At 38.9% G+C, this 25,597-nt stretch overlaps 1 protein-coding gene across 6 annotated transcripts; it reads right to left on the reverse strand.

Moving 5' to 3' along the window:
• Nucleotides 1-433: 433 nt before the first annotated feature.
• ppp1r9ala (protein phosphatase 1 regulatory subunit 9A-like A) lies at nucleotides 434-22,596 on the reverse strand. 6 transcript variants are annotated; one of them, XM_026294789.1, is made up of 20 exons: nucleotides 22,443-22,596; nucleotides 19,907-21,953; nucleotides 12,574-12,706; nucleotides 12,206-12,326; nucleotides 11,742-11,846; nucleotides 11,384-11,510; nucleotides 10,307-10,465; nucleotides 10,134-10,187; nucleotides 9,476-9,705; nucleotides 8,156-8,252; nucleotides 7,942-8,065; nucleotides 7,608-7,759; nucleotides 6,626-6,923; nucleotides 6,461-6,518; nucleotides 6,301-6,372; nucleotides 5,682-5,877; nucleotides 5,005-5,049; nucleotides 4,069-4,185; nucleotides 2,895-3,083; nucleotides 1,486-1,644 (listed from the first exon to the last, which is right to left on the reverse strand). In XM_026294789.1, exons 2-20 carry the CDS (start codon nucleotides 21,782-21,784, stop codon nucleotides 1,486-1,488), a joined length of 4,314 nt encoding a protein of 1,437 aa, XP_026150574.1. In that variant the 5' UTR covers nucleotides 21,785-21,953; nucleotides 22,443-22,596. The 6 variants fall into 6 exon arrangements, with proteins under 6 accessions (XP_026150573.1, XP_026150575.1, XP_026150577.1 ...); XM_026294786.1 differs by having other exon boundaries at nucleotides 6,605-6,923; XM_026294787.1 differs by having other exon boundaries at nucleotides 6,605-6,923; nucleotides 19,907-21,947; nucleotides 22,443-22,594.
• Nucleotides 22,597-25,597: the final 3,001 nt, after the last annotated feature.

A 25,597-nucleotide genomic window follows, 5' to 3' on the forward strand; every position in this document is an offset into this window, starting at 1 on the left:
CCTGAAACTAGCTGCATGGTTAGATATTTGAGTCAGAGGAAGATTAAACTTTGGTCTGTTTATTCTGAATGAGGAACCAGTGTTTGTAGTGACATTGTCTTCACAGGTAATTTTTATTGCTATGTTTTTTTTTATTGCTTAGCTTATTTTATTTTGCTGAAAGATGGACTTGTGTTACATTTGGTGTGTAGTGTATCTGCCCATCATTCTCCTCAGTGTCAAGTTTGATCAATGGAAACTAGCTACACAATAAGTTGCTGCTTGTATTTAAATATACTGGAAGTTCCTTCTGATGGTCATTTTGGGTTGAAATGTTTTTATTTAGAGGATTTGATTTAAATAAATACAACTTGTTACCTGTGATCGCTGTTACATGCAAAATAACTACAATTAGCAGGAAAAAGTGCGGGGACTACAAAACAAGCGCGGCACATGAAGTGAAAATTAGTTTATTGACGCTGTATGTACCAAGAAATGTTTCTCTGACTCAGAAGACATGGAAACTATTTTCTTGCAGTCCAACATGTTGTATTCTGTACAGAACAGTCATGCTTGAGAAGAAAGGAAGCACTTCAGTTTGGCTGCCACAACTCATCATTCAGCCTCACATTCATACATAATGCCGTGCTCCTGACTGACACTCGTCTTTGTCATAGTCCCATCTCTAATGGACCATTGAGGTGTACATTTAGCAGACTTGCATGCTGTGTGTATTTACATGGACAGTGTGGTACCATCTCAGTGACACACAACCAGTCAGGGACAGCAAAGGCAACATTCACCTGGTCCCTACTCAATTTCTTTGTTTGCTGCTTTTCATTCAGCCTCACTATTCTACTTAGTAGAAAAATTGACATAATATAAAATGAACAATGATACTTAAGTAAAAAACAAAAGATATGCAGTTAACAGGCACATGTATAAAACTTATTTATACATTTAAAACCTTGTTGCCCGCTGAAGCTTAAAAGACAAATATAGTGCTTTGATCAGAACTGTACAATAACTTCCTGCAAAAGGGTTGGAAACAGGCAAGGTATACTAGTATAAAATGCTGAATAAGCAGTACACATTTGACTTTCATACATAATTCCATACACACAAAAAGTGTGCATGATTTGTGGCAACTGCATTATATCTGGAAACAGACAATTTTTTTTTAGTGGTAAAAATGTCCTACTATTTGGTCACATACCCAACTTACGTGTTTTTGACATTCTCCATCTTTAAGTTAAAATGGTTTGAGTGGAAGTTTGTTAAAATGCTTAAGAAAATAAGAGAAAAAAAGCGGAGCTGCAGTGTGAACGTACATCACAACAGCACCTCAGTTGGCCCATGTATACTCCAGTCATGTTTTGCAGATGTAGGTATTAACCGAACTGACAAGAGCAGCGTGGCTCTATCAGTATAAAAAAGGGGTTTCCAGGGTTGTGCAGGATGACAAACTTTATGAGCTACATCAATCCACAGTACACAGCTGCTACCTCAGCAGACAGAGTCAGTGCCGACTGGCAACCTCCCACTGCGTCGGACCTCCTTCTCTCTTTTCTCCCTCTGTTTCTCCATCTTCTCCTGGGCCTTACGCATGTCCTTCAGCTTTTTCTTGATCGTTGAACGGTCACTCTGACTTGACACACCAAGTGCCTGAAGAAAAAAAGTGCACAGATTTAGGGCAGCGTAATGCTAACATATTATTTAAACATGCCACAAAATGAGAACCAGAGCAGGGCTCAAACTAACCCCATTGACCACTGCTTGAATTACTAACATTAATAAGTGACATTTTGTAATTAACTGTAAAATAAGCACAAATGATAATCTATTCTCTGGCCTACAGAGATGATTGTATGAAATGTGTGAAAATGTTTATTGTGACCAAGGAGGAAACGTTTTATATTTTACGTTGTATTTATAGTTAGCTATAATTTTAGGCCGATATCATCAACAGGTTGATGTTTTCAAAAAGACAATAAAATGCTCGCCAGTATTTGTAGTTGTTAGGCCTTTATGGAGCGGTCTGACTGTGGAAATGTTTAAATCATAGCTGACCGCTGGGGGCGCTCGACTTTTGACCAAATCGGCAGAGACGAACGTCTTTTCCTGCCGCCATCTTTACGTGGAGAAGAAGTTGTCCAATGGAGAAATGGTCGAAGTTATTTTTTTCATGGTGCAAAACAGATTATTTTTTGGATCCGGACAGTTGGAAGAGTCTACGAGGATTGGGGAAATGCTTTCCGAATCTGGGTGAGTGTTGTCAAACGCCGCTAAGATGCAGAAACTGTCGCCATGTAACGTTACGGCCTTTTGGTCTTATCGGGAAAGTCTCCACTTTAGAAACAAACGCTTCTATTTTATTGTGAGCGAGCTATTAATTCAAAACACACCCCAAACTGATTTCCTCTTTCTTGTACGATCCTTTTCGTGCTCTCACTGTCAAGTGTTGACACCAGTCCTTAACATACTGCAAAGACATATGACTTTATCAAAGTTCAGACTTAACTATCTGTAAACATGAGCAATCTCTTGTTATAAAGTTTGCTCTCAGGATTAAGATTAAATGTGTCACTTTATATTTTTAGCACAGCAAAAAAAAAAAAGAAAAAAAACTTTGATAGGACATTGACAAGAATCTATGTGCTTCAAATAAGTAACAGTGTAGTAATTTCTTCATCATTCCTATTCTTGTCTTTTATTCTCTTCTTAACATTCCTATCCCCTTTCCCACTAATACTGTAAAATCTGAATCTTCTCTAGTTTAAAACTTTGGCCACAAGATGGCAGTCAAAGGCTGGCAAGGCCTGACTGAACAATGACTTACTTTGAAGTGAGACAGGCCTGTTCAGCACTCAGCTAATTCAAACGACATTATTATTATTAAAAGATTATTTTATTACCTTCAACTTGTCACTGTCCAATTGCAAGAGCTGCTGGCCGTCCACTCCTTTAGCGGTGAACTCAGGTGTGTATTGGTCCATATTCATGCCCATCAACCAGTGACACACTTGTTGATTGGTCCATTCAGAGATGGGCCGGTTCTGCCACTGATACTCTTTTCCTGTAGCTACTGGCTCATCATCCAAAGTCTAGAGGACACAGATAATACAGATATTAGAACATTTAACATACTTTAGTAAGAGCATTTCAGTTTTTTGTACTTTTTGTAAAAATTATTTCAAAGGCATTTTCTAAAAGCTGTGTAGGATTCTGAAAGTCTGAGTAGGTTTAACTGTTTTGTGTCAAATATTGTCACACTCAAGGAAACTATACAAAAAATATATATGAAGATTTTGTTCAGTATGTATTTATATGGGTTTACGTTTAGGGGTAGTATTAACAATGCACTGTGACATGAGTGACAAGTGGTTTGAATACATTTATGTATACCAGTTTAATCACAAGATCAGTTAAATAAAAGCCATTTGAAACAATTTACTGAGTAAATTTTACATTTAATGTTGGTGGAATAATTTCTAAAGAGCAGTTAAACTTAAAAGATAAAAGAGACGGAGACTTACAGTAAAGGAAAAAAAAGCAACTGTAATATGACGTAGTGCAATTTGTGCTGGTCTGCAAAATTATGTGCAGTATAAAATTTCCCTAGGCAAGTACTGATAAGCGTGCAATGACGGCAAACTATCAACATTCCCAGATGGCATGTTGCACGTCTGTTGTAGGCTTTAATGAAAAAGACACGTAAAGAATAACTGTAAAATAAAAAACAAACAAAAAACCAGATGGTGAAACAACTGTGCAAGCAGCAGGGCAGTCAACACTAAGCTGCTATGAGCATAGATGACAATTCTAACAAGGAAAAGTACAAACTATACATATACATCACAGCTGACCTAGGAAAGCTAGGCCACAAGACTCAAACACAAAAAAAAAAAAAAAAAAAAAAAAAAGGGTCTAGCAAACACATGCAGCTCTCTTCCATTCCCTCTCCACTCATGATTTAATCTTAACTATGAAAGGGGGAGGCTCAAAGAGCATGCTTGAGAATGTCCCCTTTCAGCTGCATCAAGGCGTCCCACACGGCTTTTGTGACTATGCAACAAGGAGCGCACTCACCTCGCTGGAAGAGAAGATTAAAGTGTGTGAGCGCCCAGACAGATTGGGTTCAGCAACTAACCCAGAGGTGTCTGAACTGGGACTGGCAGCGTTACAATCATCTATGATTGAAAAACTCTGGAACAAGTGGAAAGAAGGAACGCATTTACTCAACAACACTTCTTTACTAGGAGAGGCAAGAATTATAATGCTAGACGTGTCAGTGTTACTGTTTACATTAGGACAGAAATCATGATGATAAATGATTCAAATTGATTACAGTGGTGGCAATGGAGTTCACTGATTTTAAGCAATGAGTGATTGTGATGTTCAACATGTGGCAGGCAGGGAGAAGCGCCAAGTATCTACTATATAGATACTTAAAGATAAAATTCATCTGTCACCAAAAACTACAGCAATTTCTAAACTACAGCAACTAACACTACTTTTAATTAAAGAACACAGAAATTTTAGGCATGGGGGTAATGTTATTGACTTGTCAGGTAAAGGTTCAGCAAGTGATTTTACCATGTAATGCAGTCTAAAAGTTAAACTGTGGCTTTTTTTTTTTTTGTAATCAGAGAAATATAAAGACGCAGGCTGTTGCACGGGTTAGGTTTATGTGCACTGCAGTTTAATTTCAAAACAAGAGAGAATTGCACTAAAAAAAAACAGACTAGACGGTACAAATCAGTTACAACCTAACAGCAAGTGTTGTTTGTATGGATAAATCTCTACTCAAGCTTTCTGTTTCCTCTAATTCATGCCACAAGGCATGAAGGTTAATAGAAGGAAAATTACATTAGTTTCCTATAACATTACCCTCTCAAAAAGAAAAGTGAATTATTCATTGGATGAGTTGAGGTGAGAAATTACAAATTGCAGAGCTACTTTTGTTAGTATTGCTCAACCTTGTCATCTAAAATTAAAAGCAAAACAAAAATATGTATACTGTACCAAATCTAACGAGCGACTGAATAAAGAAGACCAGGAGAGACTTGTCTGTTTGAAGGAAATACGGTTCAGTGAGATAAATGTCCAGGCAGCAAAAGCACTGACAAATACCACTATAATGCACACAGCGGCAGAGCTAAAACCATTCTCTATGGATGATGTCTATTTTGTTCAGCTCATGTCTTGATCTCATTAAACAGTATCGTGGGAACATCAGCCTGACCACAGCCTGTGTGACAGTTAGCCAGGCGTTTTACTGGATATGTTTGATGTGTTAGTGTGCAAACTCATTGAAAAGCCACCAAATCCTTCCCCACTAGCTGATGGCCAACACATGAATTTAGTTATTGGAGCTTTTGTAGCTTATTTGGAGAACTGGAAAGGCTGACATGTCTGTAACCAGCCTGCCACCATTTGTCTACTAGGTTTACCCGTTCAGTCATGCCAAAAATATATTATGACAGAGGGTAGACATAAACTCTTTTGCAGCTGGTGAAGTCAACAGTGTTGAGGTGAATGACTGAGAAACATCACATCTGGACCGCACTGATGTGACATCTCTATTTCACTTAATTAGTGTAACATACACTATAAATAATAGCATATTGGCCCTGGGCTGGATACAAATGCTCTCTATATTCCATATTTATGGTTACATTAAGTTAGAGAAAGTTACATACCTTATTCTTGCGATCTTGGCTTTGCTCACTGCTGGTCTCAGCTGCAGCATATGGTAGGCTGCTGCTGGAAGAGGAGGGCTCCCTGTCCCTCTCCTTGTCTCCAAACCAGGAGAAGGGCATACAGGTAGGGATGGATGTCATTGAGTCCGCAGGAGACAGGTTCCCTCCAGATTCCTCCAGTAACTCTGCTGACCCCCTGGAGATTAGAGAAAAAGAAAGTTAGTTATATGTCTGAGTCTTAATGCCTGATGTTTTATATAAAAATAAATCAACAACTAATAACTATCATATATAAGAGGGGAAACTATATTAATGGCAACAAGAATCTAGAAGAATGTTCATGTACCATAATATTTACATCCAGAAGAGTAATGGTAATTCTGGAAATGCTGTTGTTTAGGTTCTTTTGAAGTTAAGCTCTTTACATCAGCCTCTGTTATCCAATGAGGGAGTAATATTGTTTACATGAATAAGAATTTTGCAGTATATTAGAACTTCTAGTAACATTTACAGCACTTAGTTATATAGCAATGTGCAATTCTACAATAATGTGCCAAAAAGTTTACAAAAGCTTCACATGGATTATATGCTGCAGCTGAGACCAGCACTAATATAGTACCTGCTGTCCAAAGATGCTCTCATTGCCTCCTTGTCATGTTTTTTTCCTTTGCCTCCTGATTTCCGGAGCCCCCTGTTTTGAGCATCAGCAACATGTTCAGTTAATACAAGAATGGTGGGAACTTTGAATTAAATATTAGTAATTACTATCAAGACCCTACCCAAAGTCTGGAAATCGTCTTTTAGGTTTTCCAGCAGTCGAAGGCTCATTTATCTCCTCTGGAATCAAATCATAATTATAAGTCTTAATATCAATGGAAGGAAAAGCCTTGATAGTGCAGCCATCACTTTTTTGTCTTGCATACCTTTGAGCTCTTTACCCTTGCTTTTGGACTCCCTCTTCTTGACATTGCGCATTAATCCAGAGGGAGAATGTGGTGAGGAGGTGTTTTTTGGAGGAGACAAAGACAGACTTCCACTGCTTTCAACACTGTCTCCCTGTGATGGTGACAAAGACGGGCTGCTGGAGAGCTCTGTCTTACTCCTGGATCCATCTCTGGCCTCGCATTGATCTGCTTTCTGTCCATTCCCAGAATAACAGACTGGGAGGGATAGGCTCTCTTGGATAGACCTCCTCCTCCTGGGAGATTCCTGCTCCCCTTGCTCGTCCTCTTCTTCAGTTTCCTGTGGGAACAAAGGTAATTATTTACAAGGACAATGCAAGGAACTGGGGATAAAAGCTATTCATATTACAGAATGTACTGCTCCTCAGTTCTGATTGTCTGAGTCATGAACTAAACATACTGTGTGACTCACTTATGAAACTACTGTCATACCAAAATTAGGCTAGAAATGCAGTTCTTAGAACAAGACTAACATTCTAGTCTTACATCTCAGAAGTGTTTTCAGTTTTTCTAACATTTCTGTCTCTTTGTAATTAGGTATTGTTTTATAAAAGCAAAATGGCATTCAGTGTTCCATGGTATTTCTCAGAACAGCTGTAGTTAAGTTAATACAAATCAGCTTTTTAGGGAAAGTGCTGCCTTAGCAGCACAACAGCAGGGTCGCACCTGCTTACCTTTGGTTCCTGGCTGACTTGAGATTTTTCTAAATTTTGCTTGCAGCTATTACTTCAAAGAACACCACCCTGTGTGCCTTTTGCCAGCTTACATTACATGTTTCTTCTATATAAGAGAAGCATAGTTTGTGTTTATCTCCTTTAGATTTGAGCCTAAAACTCCTATGATGGGATTCCATACTGTGTGTCAAACCTTACATTTTACCCCAGGTGTCTGAATATTTTGTCCAATTATCTGCTCATCCAATGTAGGTCAAATTAAGCAACAGTATCAGCTGTTCCTTTCTGACCTGAGAGTGACTTGAAGTGACTGTGAGGCTCTCCTTCAGTTTGTTCCGAGATGGAGGCTGACGTTTGGCCTTCTGAGCCAGCAGACCTTTTGCTCTGTGTGCACTACTATCCAAGCGCTCGGTCTCAGGGACCAGCTCACTCCAGTCTTGCTCTGGAACATAGGAAAAAAAACATATACACACACCTAATAGGTCACAAAGACACCGTATCAGTTTTTATTGACCAGGCTTTATACTGGAGTTATGATGTGTATTTGTGAATGTTTTACAGGTTACACAACAAAAATGTGACGTGTGCTTCCATTTTACATTTAAGTCTAGTCACCCTCTGTACCTAGCAGTGAGTCAACAGACTGTGTGTTGGTGACTGAGTCTTGGATACTCAGTCTCTCCTCTACAGAGTTCTGATCACTTTGATGTTCTGCACCTGAAGCCCCTCTGGACTCCAGAACAGCTATCTGTGAACAAAGAACACCCAGGTTCATTACAGTGTCTCTAGAAAGTGTGCTGTAATGTAAATGCACTATTTTTCCAAGCTAAGACCTTACCCTGTTCTGCAAGCTCTCCAGCTGCTCCTTGTACCACTTGTCTTTTTCATCTAGATTTTTTTTCAGCTCCTCCTCTTTCTTCACAAAGTCTATCTCTCTAGGGAGGGAACAAAGAAATGTTTCCCATCAGCCCTGTAGCTTGTAAACCTGTTCTGTTTTATGTGATTATCACTAAAGCATTTTGAAGCATTTTGAATTCCACCAGCAAATATTGTCCTTACTAAATCACAAGATTAGCCTTTCAAAACAATTGAATGGCAAACTCATAGTATATTTATGTATGTTACATATGGAAAATGGCCTATTTAGTATTCAATTTAAATTATTCCATATGACACTGTCCTAAACCATGCACTCGCTGTCAGCCATCACCCTGACAGAGTGAAGGAGAGTGGAATTTCGTGTGTTATGGAAATTCAACAGCATTGTCTGTGCACTTTCTTACAGTGTTCTCATCTATTGAGGATAATCTGCAAACCCTCATAATACAGCAGTTACCCATCAAACAGTTCAGTTTTCATAGTAATTCTGCAAAGTAAAAAAAGACATTGTTTCTCTGTGTTTTTTCAAATGCAATTGCACAATGATTTGAACACCACAAATGAAGTTCTATTCATGCCTGTTGCATTTAGATGGCAGCAGAAATCTCAGAGATCAATATTTCAAAACCTGAGCAGATAAAATCTGAACTACTGACAAGGCAAGATACCACTGGGGATATGTGAGCAATTGCTTTTTTTTAATTTTATTTGGGTGAGTTGACCTTTTAGCCCCTTGCTATCTAGTTCTTTTTAAAACTAAATATTTTTTCTTGCACAAGAAATCTACTAAATGCAATTTACACACTATTCAATCTTGTTTACTTATAGATGAGCTGAATTCAGTTAGTGTTGTCTTCATCTTTAATAACAGGAGTTAGATCTTATCAGTTTATCTTAGTGACGTTAAGTGTTTTAGTGGTGTCCTAAGACTAAAACTATATTTAATGCTGATAGTTTTGATTCTTACCTCCCTCCTTTTATCTGCCTGTCTTTGTTTATAAATGGCAATTTGTTTGATACCAATTTAGAATTCTGACCTCCTTCATTCTTGTAGTTAGGAATATTCAACTTTGTCCCAAGACTGTGGAGTCCTCTCCTGATCTTCCCTTTTCTAACATTTTTACGATAACATCTTTACACATTAACTTAATTATTATCTCCCTGAATTTTCTATAAAAAATTTAGACATTTTTGGTCAACAATTGTTGGATTTTATTGTGTTTTATAAATTAACTACTTGATTAAGTGCTGAGTGCTGTGTAACTCAGGACAAACTCACTTCTGCTGGTAGTCCTTGAGCAGTTTCTTAGCCTTGTTGTACTTCTTGTCCAGGGTCTCATACTGGGCCTGAGTCTCAGCTAATTGTTCATTCACAGTCTTACATAGACCTTGAGCTTCCAGCCAGTAACTCTCCAACTTCAGGATCTTATTGTTGTTGTCCTCAAGCTTCTGCTCCAGTGTTGACTCTCTGGCTTCCCATAACGATTTGTCCTCCTCTGATGCCCTTAGCTGTGCAGAGATAGTGACATGTTGATATTGACTAAACTGAATTTTAGTAGGTATGTATGCTTATTAATGTAATAAATTGTAATTTAGAACTAGTAGCATGAAAATTGCACATCCACAATTTGATACTTCAAAGCTGTAATTTCTCTATTGAACTTAAGTATACAGCTTGCCACTTTTGGCAAGCAAGCATTAACTGAAGCAAGCAACCTTTCTCCAAAAACTCCAAATTCCATCTAAATAGTATAATTGAAGATATAAGAATCAGATACAAAGAAGGATAGAAAGATAATATACAAATTAGAAATTCTATTTTGTTTTGGTGTTTTATATAACGGAACCTATTATGCGTATGATGTATTTATTTATCTTGTATGTTATGTAAATATGTGTAAACAATCAATTAAAAAATGTTTTATTTCCTATCATACCTTTTCCTTCAGTTGGCTTATTTCAGCTGTGACAATGCTGTGTTTAAGCTGCAGCTATGGTACAAAAAAGGAAAATAAAACATTTGTATTATTGAGAGTTGGGTTGTCTCAACAAAACACTGACACTCTGGATTTAAATTACTTAAGGGTGATAGTCGGGGTGTGAGTTATACCTCTTTGAACTTGAAGGCCATCTGAGAGCTGTCCATGTTGGTTGGCATAAACAAGGCCTCTGAATCGGGAAGCTCAAATACTTCTACATTCCGCCCTGGAGAGAAATTAGAGCCCAGAATCCTCTCATCCACTTCGTCGTCGTCCTCATAGTGCTCCTCCTGAAATATGATATCACGCATAACATTGCGTATTGCAAACATGAACACACCCTAAATGCCCAGGCACATGCTCAGCGTATGTCAATATCACTCCCAGTGGCACCATTCGCTACATTTTGTAGGTAACATTTTAACCAGTACATTATAACCAAAGATTATAATGTACTGGTAGAGAAGGCACTGCAGGGTTTTGGCTACATATTTCTGTAGAACAAATGCAGCACTGACAGATCAACATGAACATTCTGAATGGATAAAATGACAATCAACATACCTGCAAACATATACACGCATTTGCCTAACGACAGAACCAGTAGAAACTGTGTCCACAATCCTGACTGTAAGTTACAACATTCTTTGTTTGTTCCAGTAAATCCCACATATATTCTTTGCTCAGTTTCATACAAACTGGGGCTTGTGGCTGCTTGAACTGCAGAAAGCAAACATTGGCAGACAACTCTGGCAGACAGGCGGCAGTTGAATGAATACCTTCCAACACAGCAAATTGGTGACACATGGCTTATTCACAGCCAGCTGCTCGTTTCCTGGTTGAGTTGGGTGGGACTGGGCGTGGAAAAGGAGCTAATACCGGAGTTATCATAATTACATGTTTCCACCTTGTAAATAGCGTTCACGTCAACATCCAAGTCATTATTATGACTGGGAATAAGCACAGAATTACCTTTTTTGGGAAGCTTTAATATATCTTAACTTTAATATATCTGACTTAAGCATATGGGTGCCTCACATCAGCCAAAGTCTGTTATTCAATGTAAATCTAAGGTGGTGGTTTAACACTTTAATTTTAATCCTCATATAACCAGCTGTGCAATCATACATTGGAATCTTTGCTATTGCTACCATACTCTAGCATCAAACCTTTATAGGCTACTGTTCTCATTAGATAAAAACGCTCACCTCCTCTGTTGAGTGTTCATAGGGGTCATCTAGGTGCTGCTGCTGGTTCTTCTCTTGTTCTAGTGTCTCACTTATGAGGCGTGCTACCTCACTTTGTGTCCCTGGCTTCTCCCGTCCAATCAGAAACCTGTTTTTTAGAAAGCAACATGTTAGTGTGCCACATAATGGGGTATTTTACATGTTGCATGGAAATATCCCATTGCAGCTCATCACGTCATACTTGCTACAGGGAAATGCAAATTTTCCAATGCAGTTTAGGTCTACCCTTTCATGTGTGGATATTTCTATCCCCTAGGACAAATCAGTAACATGCTGCAGGTTTTCCTCTTTGGCTTAAAAGAAAACCATCTGAGCTTACTTCACTGTTCCTTTGGTGTTCTTCAGGACTGTAGCAGCAAACAGTTGGGTGACACCCACCAGACTGATACCATCCACCTCAACTATTTGGTCATTCACCTGTATGCTAGAGAGACAAAATTACAAAGAGAGGTTTTCAAATCATTCTCATCCAGGAGTAATGAGCTCTATTCAGAGTAGTAGTAAAAAATGTAGTATCCTCAATGCAGCTGCCAAAAAAAACAAAAAAAAAAAAAAACCAACATAAAATCTAAAAATGCATGGGAAACAGAAGATGTTTTTTCTATCTTTAGCTTCCTCATGAGCTTATAAATAAGGCTGCTTGTTTGTGCATTGTGTGTCACTGAGCCCCAAAGGGGGACATGGAATTCCTAGAGTGTAACATTAAAAACAGTTGTGAAGTAGTGTGAAAAGAGTGGGCGCCATGTTTGTGCCAGGTGACTGTGATTGTGTAATTCAACCCACCGTCCATCTTTTTCAGCTGCTCCTTGTTCTGTTATGGTTTTCACAAAAATGCCAAGCTTTTCCAGACCCTGGTCAGCTCCCACTCCCATTCCTATGATACTGATACCAAGCCCATTGTCTCCTGCGTGCAGAGAAATTTTGAAGAAATTAAAGGGCAGAGAAAACTATGCCACATTTGATAGCATTGTTTGATTTAAATATTGCAGATGCCCAATCTAAATGACATCCTAACCACTCACCACTGTTTTTCCTTTCGAGGGCACTGCATTATGTGCAGCTTTGTGAAAGCATGCTTCTCCCCTTATGCAGTGTTCACTCATTGAAAGCTTATGACATACTGAATTTACTTTCAATGTTACCAAACTCACCTTTCTCAATCTCCACAGGAAATACATCCATCTTCTCCACTCTCTTCTCCAGCTCATACTCTGCAGATGCTGCCACCGGGTCCACATCATCGTTTCGCCGATCATAGTCTTCATTTGAGAAGGTACTAAAGATCTGTATTGGCCAAAACATCAAGTTCATAGTTTCAGCACACTGCCTTCTATGTCCTTACGAATCAGTTAAGCATCAGACAGATTAGTTTTAAAGTGAATGGGATCTGCGCATGTATATTATTTTTACTTTTTTTAACTTGGTAAAAATTACACTGAGGGAAAATCACACTCATATTTTGGACCTTTACTCTGGAAATGTAGGTTCCAGTGTACATATTCATAGCTGAAGTACACCAGAGCCCTTTGTATAATTTGGACAACTAAAATTGAAATGCACTGTCTATTGTTCTCATTTCCAGAATAGGGTCTAACATAGATTATAAAATTGAATAATCTTAATCTATCTAACTGAACAGACTGCACCCTCAACTGCTACTGCTATCATTTTTAATGAAAGATTTATCAATAACATTTTTTGAACAGTTGTAAATCAAGGGTCAGTGACACTAAAGTTGAAAATTAATTCCCAAGACCGACTCCAGAGGACCTTGAGAGTGTTGAGAAGTTGTGAACTTTGTAGGAAAGCCTTGCAAAGCACTGGAAGTGTCCCAGAGGCCAATTTCTGGTTGGAATTATAAAGCACACACAAGCAGCACAGCAGAACATGAGCAGTGTGGAAAGTAGGGCACAGCTGTGGAGAGCTAAGTAGTGGAAGTAGCAAAGATCACAGTTTGGAGGAGACAAGTGTCATCGCCACAGTAAAAAGTAATTACATAAAAGATGCAAAAAAAAAAAAAAAAAGAATCCCTTAACCTTCAGTTAATGGTTATTGCCCAGCTTCAACGGTACTCAGTGGTATTTAATGTGAATGCAACTGATAATACCAATCATAAATGGTATTCATCATAATGCACTGAAAAACACTCCCAGGATCAAGCTAAAATGAGTGCTAGCATTCATCATCAAATGGATTTGAGATGACCATCTGTTGTGACTCAGTTACCACTGTAGAGTCACAAAAGTATACAGATCATTATGTGGTAAGACTGTTAGTAGGAGGACTGCAGTAAACTATTATTTTTATGATTTGTTATTACTTAGTTGATTTTTGTTTTTCCATTAATAATACAACAGAAAACTGGAAAAAAAAACAACAGTTTTACAGAGTCCAAAGTTACATCTTTAACAGTCCAAACCCAACTATTTTGAACTTACTATCAGATGCTGATGCCTGGTTTTAGGTCAGTAACATAAGCCCACTAACTGGTCATTATTAGTCTTCGGGTAAAATATGAATAAAAAGCAAGATTGAGGCAATCTTTGTGCTGATATTTGGTAGAGTTTCATTCAGCTGCATCAAATGCTGCTTTTGCCTTAAAGAGAAATACATACAAAGATATAAAGGATTTTTTTAAGACCCACAGTGAAAATAAATGGAAACTCAAAACGTTGGACTCTGAAATTTTCTGAATCCTAACTCAAATAATGTCTCTGCTCTGATTGTATTTTTTAGTTACTTTCAATCTCTTTTAAAATGTTTTGCTAATTTTTATGAACTAAGTATCAGGTTTCTATCTCTTATTGTATTTATTTCACCTGTATTCTCTAGGTATGAAGTTATCAAGTTAAGTCAAGTTAGTGAGCTAGTACACAGGTTCTTGGACGAGCAGGAGCCAGGTTATAACATGCAGAAACCAAGACATGCAAATGCTTGCGCAGTCAAAATGTCTTTTGTGAGCAAAGAGACAAAAGCAGTGTATTTTAGCCACATTTTGGCTAAAGTAGGCTGCCTGGCTAATTTCTCTGATTGCATCGTATTTATTGCAAGTGGTGTATTTGCACCAAATGACTCACCAAGCACTAGCATGTTATTTAGCACCCAATAAACTCTATACCAAAGTGCCGCAAGTATAACTATATGGAGTATCAAAAAACATCACAACCCACACAAAACAGCTTACTCAACACACAAAATTAAGGAGTGAGGCAGTGTGTTGTATTCTACTGAGCAATCTTGGATGTCTGAAAGGCGTAAGTCTGTGAGTAGCACTGCCATTCTGTTTCAATAATAGTGTGGCAATTCAGAGTGTGGTGGTAATGAGATTACCATTTACCAAGTAAAGTTAAGGAGTAAAACTGGAATTATTGGATTATGTGAGATATTGTCAAGGAGGATGCATGATGTAATAAAGTAAACATTTTCACTCTAGGCAACAGTTTGAGGTCTAGATCCTGCAGCATGTCAAGACACAAGGAATCAACCACAAACAATCCCTTCTCCCCCTGTATTTCTGTCTCCTCACTATGTAGTTGTTGGGCAAGGCCCAAAACAGCGCAGACTGTAAGTTTCCAGAGTAATTCACTCAGCACTCAGTTCAATTTCTCAAACTGAATTTCAACAATTTTTTTTTACATTTTGCTGATTTTCACACATACTTTTATCCAAGTGATAATAAAAAATACTAGAAACTTTAAGATTACACACATTACTGCAGCCCAGTGGCATAGGCAGGGTTACTATTCTTGGGACCTTGTCAATCAAGTGAGTCTTTCTTCTTCCAAATCCTCCTTTTCCTTTTATATTTGAACAATCTTATTGCTATAGGTTTATGATCTATGATCCCATGTCTATATATTCTACTTTTTTTTTCATAGGTAAATAGGTGTCATCTTTAATCAAACAAAGGTGAGGCCACTGCACATAGTACTGGAGAATTTTACTTTTTAAAAGAAGCTACTCTAGCCATTTTTGTGATTCCTAAATCTTTAAAGCAATTATGTCTCTAAACAGTAAAGCTTGAAAGAGTTTCTACAAGTAGAACTGACAAAGCTTATCAACTTTCTAATTGAAACAGTTCAAACTGATTCACATGATTAGAGCAGACAGAAATTTCATTAAGCATGAAATGTGATTTTTATTTTAGACTTTGGGGACTTTATTAAGGGTTGAAAATGTAGGCTAAACACCACTGCATTACTGGATGGCAGCATTAGCTCAAAAGCTCCCGACCCCCCTCTCAACTCTGACTTTTCTGTTGCCATGGACTCCCAGGCCTTTTTTAAACAATGTTCTGGTCTTTGCTGAAATCTAATGAAAGACGCAAGCAAGACAGAAATCAGTCTCCTCATTAGCCTCTTCCTCACAAAAAAGCCTTAAACACTTCATACTGTCTCCGGTCACAGGATAAACTCCCATTTTCTTTTGTTGCTTAAAAAATGTACAGTCCAACAATCAACTAAAACCAAAACGCACAACTTTTGATCAGCACACTCACTCCCACCAGTATGAAAGACCAAAGAACTAACCATTTCTTTTCAGAGAACAAGTTATTTAATGTGTTTTAATGCCACTTCTTTCCCTTTAATTACTGCATTGGTCAGTCGGGTTGTATTGTAGGTACATGAACTTTTATGCCGTATTTCAACCAAAACTCTAGTCTTCAGCAATATCTGTGGACCTGTAATTCTTTTTCAGTAACTGTAGAAGGTCTGTTCTCTCTACGTGTGCTCACATATATGCCGATGTGCACATGCCCACACCCACACTGAAACCCCTTCCATCTTCCCTCATTCCCCTCTACATAACAGAATACCAATGTGGGAAATGAGTCAGCAGCTGTGAGGAAAAGCAAACCAGGGAAATCTCTTGCCAGTGCAAAACAGGGGTGACCACTGGTTTGGGGAGCTTGTAATGTAAGCATACAAAAAGAAAACAAATCAAAACATGCTGTGAGAGCAAGCTGGGGCAGTGATGGCAGATTGGTGTATATCAGAGTAATTAGGAAAGAAGGCATGAGGCCCACTTTTTAGAGTCAGTAAACACACAAAGGGGAAAAAAAAAAACTAAATATATATCTAATGTTTCCTGCGTGCACACCATTGAAATCGTTTTGTAGCATACACTGACAGCAGTTTCCCTGCTTTCAACTTGTTTTAATGTGTGACCTAGAGCAGGAAAAGGTGGAGTCTAAGAATGGTGTCATAATGGAATCAAGTTTCCAGGAGTGCAAACATAAACAGGTTGAACAGGTTTGTTTATAATGTAAATGACCCACAAAAGCTACTTTTGTCCTGCAAAGACTGCTGAAAACTTTAACACAATTACTGTTAACTTTCACTGAGGACATACAGCATCCCTTGTTGTGTTTGTCTAATCACATAATGAAGCCATTTAAGGCAATCGCAATCAGTCGAAGACTCATCCAATGCCAAGTTGTTTAATGACCAGCATTGAGCTGACAGCATTAGTATTCCACTCTGACAGTCACCCACTAGCCCAGGTGTCTGGAAGGAACTCAGCTCCAAGAAGGGGAGGGCCTCTTTGCTGGTTGGGCAAGGGTGGAGCCATGTCAAACACATTCCTCTGGCCAGCAGAAGACCCATTTGAGATAGGAAATGGAAAGAATAACACTATAGTATTGGTTGGCCACAGAGGTCCAAGTCCAAACATAGTATGGTCTTGTTGCTTTTAACTAATCACATGAAATACAAATAAAAGAGTGGAGGACTGCTCTTCTGATATTCAGTTTAAACTTTCTAGTACACATGTAGAATGACACTTGCTATCTGGCTGCACATTAATGTCTATGAAATGTACTATTCCTGACACAAGTAAAATGTCCAAAAAAAAAAAAAAAAAACTAAACATACAATTTTTACAATGGGCCAAACTGACAGAAAGACTTGTATGCTTGGGCAGTGACCATGTAGGGCAGTCTTATTTATCTATAATGTAAACAAAGAAGGAAATATTGAATGCTTGGAGTTACAATAACCTGTTAATCCTTCACCACACCTTGTGTGTTCAAGAAAAGACAATGTGTTCACTTGACCAATAGCTGCTGGTGATATTTCCTTTGACTCTGCAGGGAGGTACAAAGCAGCTGGTGCATATCCTGGTTTAAGGCATTTTCTTTTCTGTAACAGGTTAACTGGATTTGACCTCTGCTTCAAATTCAGGAGTCATGCACGCTAAAACACACAAAACCTAAGGCAACCTTGCTGGAGATCCCCACACAGCCACCTTGAAAATATCTTTGTCCTCAAGCACAACACACCTACAGCAGTAAGCGTTAATCATTCAATAACTCTGGGCTTTTTGCCATACTATAGTGCATAGAGCAAAAGTGATTTCCACTAAATGCAAACATGTAAACTGCTAAACAAAAGTGATCTAATATTAAAAAAGACATACTGGACACAATACAATAATTCAGGTCCAGTTTTTATTTGCATCAGCAGAAGAATTAAACTCCTCACTATAAAGAATGATGCACAATTAAAGCAAAATTTATGCAACCCTTACCCTTTAACCCCCAGCCAGAGCTTACAGTAAATGTAGGACCCAGCAGCAACAGGAATGCAGCATTTCCACATGCTAAAGTGTGACTGTATTACTATATATGAAGAAGACTCTTAGAAAACATAAAGTAACTTCAGTGCCATTTTGATATACTGCTCACTGTGATATTATTTTAGCTATTTTGCATTATGATGAAAATATTCATATGTTGTAAAATTGCATAGGTAGAAGTATTGGCTAAGGGACATTTGAGTGACATAACTGGCCAACACAACTTCAACTTCAATCATAGCACACATCGCGGTTTTGACAAATCTGTGTTCTTTCCTGCCTGCCAATTGCATGCTCCAATTCATCCAATCATCTGAAAAACTAATTGAATACATACAAGAATACGTGGACATCTTACTTTAACTTCACCTTATGAAATAGTAGCTGAGTCTGATTTGTTGAATATTGTACCAATATTTAAAGTATTTTCTAATAATACCTGCCATTAGTCCATGAATTATCAACATCTTTGAGAATAACTGTGGGCAACTACACTAATACAAGCCTAATAGCAACAAATACAACCTTGTGTCAGCTATTTCATTTTTGCATTAAGGCTCCCTCTCACAGGTCCTGTGAACAGTATGTGAACTGGTGCAGAGGTCAGACACAATCTAGCATATTGTTTTGAACTATAAAGCCGTGTTTTTCTCTGTCATAGCACCACTTTGGGTGGTGGAGAAGCACTGTTGTTTGTGTCCCTTACACTCCAGGTCAGCTCCTGGTCCCCTCTCCCAGGACCCCCTGCCAGGGTGACTGGATATGGGGAGGGGAATCCACACCCTGAGATAACAGTACATTTTAAGACCTGGATAAACACTGAGCTGTTCACAAGCCACGCAGAATGCACTGGAGTGATTTTTTTTTTTTTTTTTTTTTTTCCCCCCCGGCCTTTTCAAAATGTTGATAAGATATGATAATGGAGGAGTATCAACGATGAAATATATTGCCTTCATTTCCACCACACCCCTAAAACACCCATTGGCAATGTTTCCAATCTGTTTGGAATACAACAGTGTAAAGCTGGAAAACATATTAAATATGTAATGTTGATATGGGTTTTTATTAATGTAAAATTGCAATATAGTGGTGTTATTCTTGGTTTCAAATATTTCTATGAACTTAGAACTGAACTGTTCTAAGACCATTTGAGAAGCCTCTTTGTTCTAAAATATTGCTATATTAGTTATTTTGTCAGTATGACCAAGTTCTACAAACCCAACTCTATAATCAGTAAATAAATAGTAAACCTAAACTCAATAATGAACAATATCTGTGAATATCTGAAAAAAAAATTGTACATGTTTTTTTGTTTTTACACATTTATATCCTGAACGCTTCTCCTTTATTAAGTATTAATAAAAAACAATGTACTCTCTCCACTAATAATAGCTCTTATACATGTTGGACAGTAGTGTAGCAGTAGCAACACATATTAACAGTCCGGAGAATTAAATGAGTAAAAATACCAATCCAGCACAATGACTCAAGACTGGTCATGATTTCTTACTGTACAGAGCAAAGTTACCCATGTCTCAACCTCATTGCTGTCCTCTTTCAGCTGTGGCCCTGTTCTTATAAGCTTTCACACAAGTCAACAATACTTCCAAAAATACCACAAACATTTTTCTACCTCACATCCCAAAACTTCTCCTGTCTATCCGGATCTCAAACTACCAGCCTCCAGACAAACCTTGTCTGATCATAGAGTATAGCAGTCGTGATGTCAACATGCCCAACATAAGCATTCATTCTCAGCCTCCACTAATTTGTCTTGTGTCTGCAGGTAAACACCTCTGTCAGACATCATTGCTGAGTCAATGACACAGTGGTTTGTAATGATAGTGCTGTGCAAAGTGGTGTTGCAGCAGTGGTTCTGATATAAACAACACAACACAAAATACTTACCAGAATGGGGTCTGTGGAGAACTTGATTTTCCTGTTTGGAGGAGGCTCCTCCTCATCTGACAGACCAGGTGCTTCGTAACAGTCTTCATACTCCATATACGTTTGATCCTCCTCCTCTTCCTCCTCCTCGTCCTCTTCCCTAAGGACCTGGTCTACATCTCTGTCATCCACAAATCCTGCATTCTCAATACCATACACTACTGGAGAGGCTCTGTCCAGGTTGGTCTGGACCACCTGCTCACTTTCCTCCTCTGCTACCTCATCATCATCCTCATGATTAACATCACCATCTTGACTCACAGCCAAGCTGTCTTCACATCTCTCCTCTTTCAACCCAAATTGCTTGTTGTCGTCCAGGATTCTACCTTCACCCACAGCCTCTACTAACTTTTGTCTCTCTTTTGCAACATCTCCTACTATGACCTGATTTTCCAGTGGAAAGGTCGTTTGCAGGTCTCTTGGTAGATCTCTGGGGCTTTGCACCTTCTTCTCCTCAAATACATCTTCAACATTCTCATCTTCACTCTCCTCACCATCTGAAGATTCATTCTGAACAACTACCAATTCTGCACGTACCATGCCAACCCCCCTTGAGTCCAGTGATGAGGTCTGGCTGGGTGGCTTCTCCCTTGTAGGACTGTGTACCAGACTGTCATTACCCTTGGCTTTTTCAGAGTATTTGGCCCTGCTGGAGTTCTGAAAGCTACCAGCTGATGGAAGAGACTGCTTTGCATCCTTTGGGGACAGACTATGTGGCTTGCTTTCATCCCCACCAACAGATGTCCTGCTAAATCCGTCACCAGATGATGAGAAGCGCTTGTAGCCATGGCTTATTGGGGTTGGCTGTTCTGGTGAGAGGGGTTTGTGAGTGGCATCATTTGTTGGAGAAGCAGACTTGTGAGCTGCACTAGTAACTGGGGATGTTGGTTTGAGCCCAGTAGTAGACCCAGAGCCTGGTGGTCTGTTGATACCACAGGCTGTCGGGGGTGTATTTTTTTTAGTAGCTTCAGTTACAGGTGAAGAATTAGTGGCTTCTTTGACAGTAGCAGTAGACTTGTGTAAGCTGTCCCTTGTTGGAGAGGTAGGCAGTAAGTGATCAGTGGTACTGTGTTGTTTTACAGGCAGCACCCCCACCTTTGCAGCAGCTGTGTAGTTGTCTTCTGAGTCATTCTCAGCCATGTAATTCTCCAACCTCTTGGAGATTGGACCTGCATTCAGTGATGTTCTAGGCCTTTTCTCACTATCAGTATTCTCATCTGGTTGACATTTAACTGTTGAGGACTGGGTTTGATCTGGTTTAACAGTGGTCTCGGAGGATCCTGATGCTCTTCTTGCACTTTTCCCCTCATCAGAGGCACTTCCGAGGGACAAACGACTTACCACTCTGTTTGGGGACTGTTTTTCCACTGCAGGGTGCTCTTTAACTCCCCTTTCAAAGAGTTTTCTAGTCACAGAAAACTTTTCTGCCAAAGCCACTTTGTCAATCTCAACATCTTCCCCCTTGGGTGTTTTATCTAAACTGTGTGATTCTAGGCTTGTGGTATTGTTGAAGTTAACTCTGTGTGTGTTGACTGGAAATTGCGGCTTTGTTGGGGACACTTCAGACTTTATATTTGCTTTCCCTTCTTGGCATTCCTGTTGCTGACCATCCATCTGTAGAAATATGTTCTTTATCTTGTTCACTCTGGTCCCAAAAGGTCTCCCCCTTGAGTCCTCCCGGGTGTCACTGGATCCGTTTGCATATGATTTAGAAGCCTCCTCGGATTTTGATCCATCAAAGGAGCATTTAATGGCGTGGAAGTCGGACTTGTACGCATTTCTGTGAGGGGACGCACTCCTCAGGGTCCTCTCCCCTCCTTTGCTTTCAGCTTTTATCATCTTCCTTGTCTGTCTGTACAGCCCAAATTAGAAAAGGGCGGTTTTGTTGGACTCTTGTTGTTTTTGGTGAACTTTTATCCCTCCACTTCACGCAAGTGCTGCCATTGGGTCCAGCGGAGCTTCTTTGGATCACTCAAATCGTCACAGCGAAGTCATCTAAGAACTGAAACTGACAGTAAACTATGTTAACATAGAGGCCATTATCTCATTAACTAGCTAAAGGTAATGGTAATCAATTAAAACTGGTTAATAACATTCAAATGAAAACAGTTTGGCAACAAACGTTAGGCGAACGTTGATAATAAGTTAGAAGGTTAACGTTAGTGAGCGTGCACGGCCGTTTGTACGCATTGCGATAGTTATCTCCCTACTGGCGATATCTAAGTTAACCTAAAATGTTTAAAGTCGATTTAACTAACACTGTTTTATTGTGTTTAGTTGAGTCGCTCGAACGTTATTTTCTCAGTTTGTAAAGCTGCACCACATATGAGCAGAAGGAAAGTTAAACTTACAGCGCCGACAGCTCGATACAGCCCGAACGTTAGTGGTTCAGTCTGAACAATTCATTGTGGCTTTTCAAGTGCGAGCCGTTGGAAATATTAACCCTCCTCCAGCACACAACACCACACAAAGGTACACAACTTTGTCAGACACTCACCTCCTACTTGCTTCATCGTGTTAGACGCCGAAATATGGCCCACAACGTCCTAATTTTACAGAATCAAACTTGTCTCTTCTTCTTGCTCACCGCCATCATTCCCCGCACCAGCAGCGTTTTCCAGCCTCCTCCTCCTCCTTGCACTTCCCAGACCTGTCGCGGGCTGCGCGCTCACACGCCTGCGTCGGTGCTGCCGACGAGAACAGAGCGGGTCGGGAGCGCGCACACATTCCAGGACTGTAACCCACCAGCCAGCTCCTTTCTGACACAGGAGGAGCTGAGGGAGAAAGAAACTTTCTGTAGCCTGTATCAGATCTCACCTAGACCTCTTCAAGTCCAAACGTCCACACCTACACTAGTCTAGACATAAAGCGACTCGCTAGAGTTCATATACACTGCGCATGTTTTGCAGCCAAGTTTTGATAAAGTTTCCAGCTGCCAAGGGAAAACACCTTTGCTTGCAACTTCTCCTCTAGTGTTGTCAGCGTTCTCACAGTATTATATTAGCTTACCATTAAAAGAGCTCTCTAACAATTTAACACATTGGATTGATTTATCACAAGGTTACTACACAGCCTGTAAAAGATGTATAATGGCATATTTGGTTTCAAAGGCGTGGTGGGGAAGTCTGGGTTTGAAAGAAACTGGTAGTGAGGAGGCAGCATCGTTGTAATAAAAATGCTATTTAGTTTCATTGTGGAAATACTAAGATCCACTGTTTTTTGTAGCTTTATATCTCATCTCCAATGCTACTGATTCTTCAAATCTCTCTTTTCTGAGTGTTCCTACTTCCCTACTGAAAAATGAACACTAAATTCGGATATGTGCCTCTAACCCTGGCATGGTAAAGTAGACTTGGCCAGGGTTGGATTCCAAACTGGACAAATCAGAAAACTGCCACAGAGCTCCAGACCTCCAGGGGCCCCAAAGGTTCAGGTCAGTGAGCTTTGGTTTCTGAGTAATAGATATTTCTCACAGAAGGCATGTTTACATGTTAAAGCAAGGAAAGCATAGGTCTAATAATAAAAGCAATGATGGCCAAACTCCATTTAGTAGTTTTAGTTTCACAGTCCTGCTACTGTGCTCATTGTCACACTGTCTTAGTTTGCAAGGATCTGTGATTTCCTTCTCTCTGCTGCTGCTGCTGCTGCTGCTGCTGCTGCAAAAAAGAATAGAAAAAAATGTATTTTTCACAAGCTAAAAACCAATAAACATTGACAAAAGTCAAGAAAAATATATTTATCACTTTAATAATCTTTTGATCTCTTAGGTTCATTAGGAATGTGTCTACTTTTCAGTTTGATAAAAAGAAAAAAAGGATCTCATATGAAACAGTATCAGTAGTCTTTATTATACTACTACATTTGGGATATTACATTTGTATAGTACTGCTAGCTGTTAAGGCAGAGTACTGAGACAACCTGGCACGGGCTGGGTCACATGTTGCCCTAGGTCAAACTCCAGGACTGATTTTATGTCCCAGCCGAATTACACAAACTCATGTCAGCATCAAAAACATTAGAGTAAAGTACTAATGCACAAATTAAAGGATTGAAAACATCCTGGTTTAAAAAAAAAAATGGGGAGAACATCCACTTTGATTGTCTTAAATTGTGTTATATATACAGTAGTATTCTGAAAGTTCGTTCCAGTTCAGTGGTGCGTAAAGGCAAAACCAGACAAATTCTGGTAATAAAAGGAACATCTCACCGGTATTATTCCACATTATGATGTGAGACTGGCTCGCTCCTTGCAGCAGATGTATCACATGTGTCTTGGCAGTGATTGTGACTCGGTATGCCTTTGCACAACATACAGTCAGGTTTGTCTATTAAAAGTATACATGGCCTCAAAAAAAAAATAGGTCACCAGCAGAGAGCCTACATCCTTATACATTTATTGTGACTGTACACAATGTTTTGGGATTTTTTTTTTTCATGTTTTTAATATCTTATCCATTATGCTGAAATGATCTCCTAATGGTATTTCACAGAACCCTGAAAGACTCAGTGTAATTCTTTAAAAACATAATTCCTTTCATTTTACTTCCCATCTACTACATTACAGTTTGTGTCTGCATGTTCAATTCAGAAAGTAAAGCAATGCTATTTTTTATTAAGATCAGTCACAAAGAGAGTGGGTATGTAGTCAGATGTCCTTAGTGGCTGAGAACCTACATTGCAAAAATATCATCCAATCAAACTGACCTAAGAAACAGAAGCCGGATCAAGTGGGAGAAGATCTTCTTTGAACTCCACTTATATAGATGCCCGCTGAATATTTGAATTTTTATTTGCCAATTTGCATCACTTCTAAAGTTGAAGTATCACTTTTATCAGGTCTTTATATAGGTTTATATTTCAATTATAATTTCTATTTTTAGTGGTACAGTTTATACAATGAAAGCTAATTGTGTATGCAACTGAGGAGTGTTACATAAGAAAATGCAAAGGGGGGTAGTTATTATTGATAAATATGTACCAGGCTGCAGCAAGAGGCTACAGCAGATGGTGATCTATTTATCAGGCATTTTTTGTGGCAACGAGCCATTATTTTCAATTGCCTAAAGTGTAATCCCATATAAATTTTTAATTGTACAAAGCATTAAAGATTGACCTTGCAATGCTAAATTTCCTCATCCAGAAAGCATTACTTTTTATCAGTCCAAAAAAAATCACATTATTAAAGTGTCACATTGTGAGAGCTACTTTAGCTCATTATGTCAAAGTAACATTTAGAGAGTCCAGTCCTCAGGCATTTCCTCTGGAGTTATCTGCCCTCACATTCCATTGGAGATGTGGTTATCTGATATGTGAAGTTTTATATAGGGTCTTATAACTGCCAACATGTAGACAGTTTATGTAACCTGTTGTTTGTTTAGACTGTACATTATTTCTCTGTAGTCAATGCCCTGCATTGATTTGGTTGATGTTATTCCGCTAACATTTTGTTGTCGTGGGGATGTGAGATCCCAGAGTGAGGTCAAAACTCTGGACAGTGTCAGTTTTGAGCACATTGTTTTAAAACCTTATTTCCTTTTACTGTAGAGTTTAAGCTTTGCTCTTTTAAGTGTGATCTGAACAAATGTTACATCTCAAAATCATCATCTGACAAGAAGAAACAAATTCATTTGTATAAAGGTTTGACCCCGGACA

Source organism: Mastacembelus armatus, chromosome 21, assembly GCF_900324485.2.
Source record: "Mastacembelus armatus chromosome 21, fMasArm1.2, whole genome shotgun sequence".
In the NCBI taxonomy this organism is placed as follows: Eukaryota; Metazoa; Chordata; class Actinopteri; order Synbranchiformes; family Mastacembelidae; genus Mastacembelus; species Mastacembelus armatus.